Source organism: Loxodonta africana, chromosome 16 (genome assembly GCF_030014295.1).
Source record: "Loxodonta africana isolate mLoxAfr1 chromosome 16, mLoxAfr1.hap2, whole genome shotgun sequence".
NCBI lineage: Eukaryota > Metazoa > Chordata > Mammalia > Proboscidea > Elephantidae > Loxodonta > Loxodonta africana.
The window spans coordinates 16,075,156-16,081,477 of NC_087357.1; the positions used below are offsets into that span (position 1 = coordinate 16,075,156).

Here is a 6,322-nt window from a genome sequence, read left to right on the forward strand (position 1 = left end):
GAAGTGATTTTTTTTTTTTTTTTTTTGAAGTGCCTTTTAATAATGAGTAAGATAAAAAATTAAAAAAGGATCATATGTTCTTTTCATTTACTTTTAAAAATGTTTGGCTTTTGCACTATAGGGATTGGAGACGTGAAGGGCGGGATGAGGACAGGGTCCTTAGAAGAGATGAAGATCGACCACGGCGCTTGGGGGACACTGAAGAAAGAGAGTCTTGTGTCAGAGCAGAGGACGATCGGCTTCCCCGTCGAGGCACGGATGAAGATAGAGGCCTTAGACGTGGTCCTGATGACGATCGGTTCTCCCGCCGAGGGACAGATGACGACAGACCTCTCAGACGAATTGGTGACGAAGATCGGGCAAGCTGGCGTCACACCGATGATGACCGACCACCCAGACGAGGACTGGATGACGACAGAACCTGGCGAACAGCTGATGAGGACAGAGGACCAAGACGTGGGATGGATGAGGACCGGGGGCTGCGGCGAGGCGTTGCTGACGATGAGCGATCATCCTGGCGCAGTGCTGACGATGATCGGGGTCCCAGGCGGGGCACGGATGAGGACCGGGGTCCCAGGCGTGGGTTGGATGATGACCGAGGACCTTGGAGGAATACCGACGATGATAGAATTTCCAGGCGTGGTGCAGACGATGACAGGGGGCCTCCTCGGCGCAGCCTGGATGATGATCGGCTCTCCAGACGTGCTGATGACGATCGGATTCCCAGGCGAGGCGACGACTCCAGACCTGGTCCCTGGAGACCATTTGGCAAGCCAGGTAAGATTCTGAAAACCAGACTGGGTGCATCATAGACTCCACTCCGTGTGTTTACCTGTAGAAAGCTAACTTCTGTTGGGCAGATAACGTACAGAGATTGGGCTACTTACTCGCTATCATTTTCTGGATAAAACCGGCCCGTCATCCATCTATCCTTGAACACCCATGCAGTGGCTTTTATGTTAAACGGTTGCCTTCAGTGTCCCACACACAAAAGCAAGCTAGATGACCCCCTTTTCTGCTTTGCTGATAATCATGCTTTTTGTTTTCCTTCTGCCTTCTTGACTGCTTCTTTGCAGGATCTTCTTCCTGTGCCTATCCTTTAAGTTTTCTTTGTAGGTTCTGTTCTGGACTAGCCTCCTCTTAAAAATAAATATAAAATGTACTCTTACCAAATCTCTGTACTTCTGTCAACCAGGGGATGGGATGGCTCCTGGAAGAGCTGTTATCTCAGTTCCGGCCTTTCTCCGTTTGTTTCTTTTCACACATCTTAATTCTTGAGCAACTGTATACACGTCTGTGGTTTCTTCTTCAGGTGACTGCTGCTTCCCTCACTGTCAGTCCTGTATTTCCAACTGCACACTGCATATTTCCATCTGGAAGTCCTGTGGGCACTTGAGACCCAACCTGTCCAAAACTGAACCCACGTGCCCCCTCCCTCCCGGTGGCTCATGCCTCAGTAAGGGGCACCGCTGCCCACCTAATTGCATGAGCTAGAAATCTGGGCTTTCTCCTTGACTCTGCTCTTTTCCAGCCTTTGTCTTAAATCTTTCACGTAGTTCACGTTTGTATTTTAAATGTTCTTTAAATCTGCTCACTTCTCTATTTCCTCTGCTTGTGCTTCGTTTGGGCCACCATCATTCTTTTTGGAGCTCTGGTCTTTGTTGGCCCTCTCATGCCCACTTCCATTCTTGGTGCAGTAACCAGAGCAATCCCTTATAAAACGCATTTAAGTGAGTGGCTTTCCTGCCTTTACCCTTGTCAATTTCGGTTGCATATGTCTGAAGCTACCTCCAGTCTCATCTCATTCCACTCGCCTAACCGTGAGCCACTTTGTTATCCTTCAGGTAAAGTGAGGATAATAGTACTTCTCAGAGCTCTGGAGAGGATTGAATGAGTTAATATATGCATAGGGTTTAGACTACTGCTTTGGCCCACGGTAATACCGATGTTAACTATAGTGATACTAGCTTTGCAGCCGTAGTATATTTTCATTGAAATCGATAGTTCCTTTGGCCTCTTGAGTGCGTAAGTGTGTATATATACTTACACATACATAATGTATTTGGACATCCCGTGGCTAAGTGCGATATTGGGCAGGATTAAAGGATTTAGCCTTGTTTTATGACCAGGTGGGTGGTAAATGGTGGAGGGCAGGAATATGAAAGGAAAGAGTCTTTCTTGCCATGAAGACTTTGAAAATGTTGCAGGGTCTAAATGAACTTAAAATTTGAGCTGTATCTGCATCTCAGATTTCTAGATCTTACCCCTCACCCTTTAAGTTTTCTGTTTAAATGAGCAGTCTGTTTACTGTGAGAACAGATTTTAATACCCAAAATCTCTGCATTGCAACAATTAACTATCAGTTTATCAGTGATAGTATTTCGTGGGATATCCAGTCCAGACGGTAAATTTTCTCTAAGTATACAAGGTAGGAAAACTGTGATAGTCATAAACAGGAGCTGGTGGTTCTTTGAAGTGAGGTAAGTGGTGGTGGTTTTCTTTTTTGTTTAACGAGGTGGGAGTGGCTTAATTAGTCTTTAGAATGCTGATGGAGCAGTGTCAACATTAACTTCGCTGCTCATGGTTCCAGTCTGTTTCTTGGGTGGAAAAAAATTTTTGATTTTTTTCAAAAAATAGGTGGATGGAGAGATAGAGAAAAAGCCAGAGAGAACAGTTGGGGTCCACGCCAAGAATCGAGACTATCAGAAGACTCCGAATGGGATAGAGAAAAAGAGAGGGATAGAGAGAATCAAGATCGGGATGAGCACGAAAGGGATCCTGAGCGAGAACGGGACAGAGAAAGAGACAGAGAGCGAGATGGGGATCGAGAGGATCGCTTCCGACGACCTAGGTTTGGCATTCTAATTAAGACTGTTTGTGATGTCTTCCAAGTTACACTTGAGAAAAGGTGCTTCTTGTTCCCTATTTTTCTGTTAGAACCATAGTACCCCCTCAAGAAATTTTTTTTAGAAAGAATTTTAGGGGTCATCTAATTGGATGCTTATTAACAAAGCAAGAAAATTGAGGTTTAAGCTGTGTAACTGTGTACAGGTTGTAAACTGGTAACAGAACCAGTCCAGGTCCCTTTGCTTGCCATTGCTTTTTCCCTGTGGTTTAGATCAGTCAGTTTTATTCCAATTAAATTGTGAAAGTCTTTTTACTTTTTATCAGTGGTAAAAGTTCGAGCTCCCACTCTGACCTAAGTGGCTTTGTACTGGTAAATCTAGACTAGTGCCGTCCAACACCATTTTCTGCAAGGCTGAAAACGTTCTGTGTCTGTACTGTCCAGTGTGGTAGCCAGTAATCACTTCTGGCTATTGAACACTTGGAACGTGGTTAGTGCAACTGAGGAAGTGTCTTGACTTAGCGAGTTTTAATTTATTTACTATTTAGTAGCCACATTTGGGCAGTGGCTGCTGTGTTGGACAGCACAGATCCAGGTCTTCTCATTTGTTATGTGTGCCTTGAGGCATCAGATGGAGGTTAAGTTAGGAGTTTTCAGCGTTATCCCTGTGACATTTGTAAATTCTCAGAGCACCAACTTGTATATGATGTATTCACTTAAAAGTATCCACATAGTGCTAACAGCAGAATGTAACTTGTCATTTCAAATGGCCACAGAGATGAGGGTGGCTGGAGAAGAGGACCAGCTGAGGAATCTTCGAGCTGGAGAGATTCGAATCGCCGGGATGACTGGGATAGGGATGACCGTCGTCGTGAGAGAGACGACCGCCGTGATCTGAGAGACAGGCGGGATGACAGAGACCGAAGAGGCCCTCCTCTCCGATCAGATCGGGAAGAAGGTATAGATGTTACACACAGTTGCTGAGTACAGAACAATAATTTCCAAGGGAATTTGGGTTTTATTTAATTATCTGTTAAATTGTATGTATACCACAAATAAGATTTTAACAGATACTTATTCAGTTTAGAATTCATGGTTTTCACGGACTACTTGATGGCTAAACTGTGAAGTAAACTCATTTCTAAATTCAAAGTACAGTAGTAGACTAATCGTAAGGAGCCCTGGTGGTGCAATAGTTAAGCACTTGGCTACTAACTGGAAGGTTGGTGGTTTGAACCCACCCAGCGATTTTGTGGGAGAAAGAGCTGGCAATCTTCTCCCGTAAAGATCATAGCCTAGCATACCCTATAGGGCAGTTCTAGTCTTTAACATGGGATTGCTGCGAGTTGAAATCAACGCGACGGCACCCACAACTGTAGACTAATTAAATTGTATATTAAGCAGCGTGTCTATCGATAAAGTTTACTCTATGAAATTGAATAGTTGATTATTTAAAGTAAGCCCAAAGTGTAAAACGTTTTTTCGGAAATTCTAACAATTGAAACTAATTAAAAAATACTTAGGTAAAAAATGCCTGTATCACTTAAGTATGTGTCTTGCAAGCCTTTGTACAGTTGGATCATGTGGATATTTTTTCTATTATAGCTGTTATTGAAAACTTCCCTATTCTGTGGTTAATTTGCTGTTAAAATTTCTTCAACAAGAACCAAAAAATCCTTTTAATTTCAATTTTTTTCAATCAGCCAGAGATTTATCACCTCATCTGGAAGGTTTATAGCAATTAGGACATTTTTTCTTGTTCACAGGTTTTGAGTTATAAGACTGTGTACTGTTTTAAAGGTCTTATCATAGATTATATCAGAATCATTAATATTATTTAGTTTTTATTGCTTTTTAGTTCTGTGATTCTATATTGTTAACTTCACTGTGACATATCTGAGTAATTTGAGGTATTCCTTTTGCTTAGGTTCTGTTTATTCTGAGCCAGTAGGAAACGGTACAAACTTAACCCTTTTTTTTTTTTTTTGGGTAACTTTTTAGCAAGCTCTTGGAGGCGTGCTGATGACAGGAAAGAGGACCGGGCAGAAGAACGGGACACCCCTCGCCGTGTTCCTCCCCCAGCTCTTTCAAGAGATCGAGAAAGAGAACGAGAACGAGATCGGGAAAGAGAAGGTGAAAAAGAGAAGGCCACGTGGAAAGCTGAGAAAGATAAGGAATCTCTTCGTCGTACTAAAAATGAGACTGATGAAGATGGATGGACAACAGTGCGACGTTAAGTCTCAAGATGATGGATTCAAACTGGTGTCTTACATAGGTTTGATCACATTCAAGGATTATTGTACTTGTGCTTCAACCAGTCTAAATTGGATTCTATAACTAATGTTTCACCATAACACGAAAAGCATGAACTTGTATTAATCCTATATGATAGATTGATCATGCACCGTATCTACAGAAGGTTGGAAAACCATGCCATTTTCTGAAATTTAAGGTGTTGCATTATTTCACCAATCATTTGTTTACAAAAAAAGAAAAACTAAAAAATAAATTGAAAATGTGAACTCTTCAGGTATTGTGTAACACCTATATCTTGGTATAGAACTGTTCTTTTTTCTTTTGATTTTGAAATAATTTGGAGTGAGGTAAGGTTCTGTTATAGAAAATGTGTTTGAAGACTGTCTAAAACGGTGGAGCTGAACAATTTTCACACCATTAGCTGTTGAAATTATACCTCTTTAGATACTGAGGTATTTACTAGTAACTAAATTAAAATTTTTTTAAGTTCACTTTTAAGTGCAGTAAACATTACAAGCATTGGATACAGTGGGGTTTCCTGTAGATTTTACTTGAGTGAAGGTGAGTATAAAGCAAATATTTAGTCATTATTGTAATGACAAGAATACTGCTGAAGTGTGAATCCAAAACAATATAGCTTTTAAATTTTAAAGCATTTGGTGAACTATTGCTGAGTTCTTTTCTGTTGCCATTAGCAAACTGCTTTTCCATTAATGGAGAATTCATGCCTTTCAAGCATTTTAAATATCACAATATTTATAAATGTGTGGTTTGGAGGAATTGTTTAAATTCTTTTTCTTAATTTCCTTTCTCTTCAGGATAGATTCTTTCAACAAGTACTTTGTAGTAGCGACTGTGTTGACTTCCGTTTCGGAGGCCAGGAGCTGTGTTAAAGAGAACTGTTGGGTCTCACTGAGGCCAACACAGAACTTGCTGCTGTGTTTTTTTTTTCAGTGATAAATAAAATACTTAATTTGTTTTAGTGTTGATTTGTGGTTAAAGTGTTTTGTTCATAATGGTGAGTTTGCATATTTGGTTGAGTTTGTGTTACTTGCTGTTAAATGTCTCAGAATCTAAGAAAATAACATAGAAAGCAAATGTGGCTATGATGAGTCCCTGAAAATCTCACTGCGGGACCCTGTAGTTTTTTTTTTTTTTAATGCTGTCTTCTGTGAACTTTTATGTATTTTGTGTGTGTTGTGTACCACCTTGGATTTCCCC

The 6,322-nt window shown here is 41.0% G+C and overlaps 1 protein-coding gene across 1 annotated transcript in view; it reads left to right on the forward strand.

Annotated features, from left to right (window-relative positions):
* EIF3A (eukaryotic translation initiation factor 3 subunit A) overlaps nt 1-6,088 on the forward strand; it is a 32,072-nt gene extending 25,984 nt beyond the window's left edge. The window contains exons 19-22 of the mRNA XM_003409101.4: nt 122-777; nt 2,638-2,851; nt 3,622-3,803; nt 4,847-6,088. Coding sequence (XP_003409149.2) covers nt 122-777; nt 2,638-2,851; nt 3,622-3,803; nt 4,847-5,082 — 1,288 coding nt within the window. The 3' untranslated portion in view covers nt 5,083-6,088. The remainder of the gene's footprint in view (nt 1-121; nt 778-2,637; nt 2,852-3,621; nt 3,804-4,846) is intronic.
* Nucleotides 6,089-6,322: the final 234 nt, after the last annotated feature.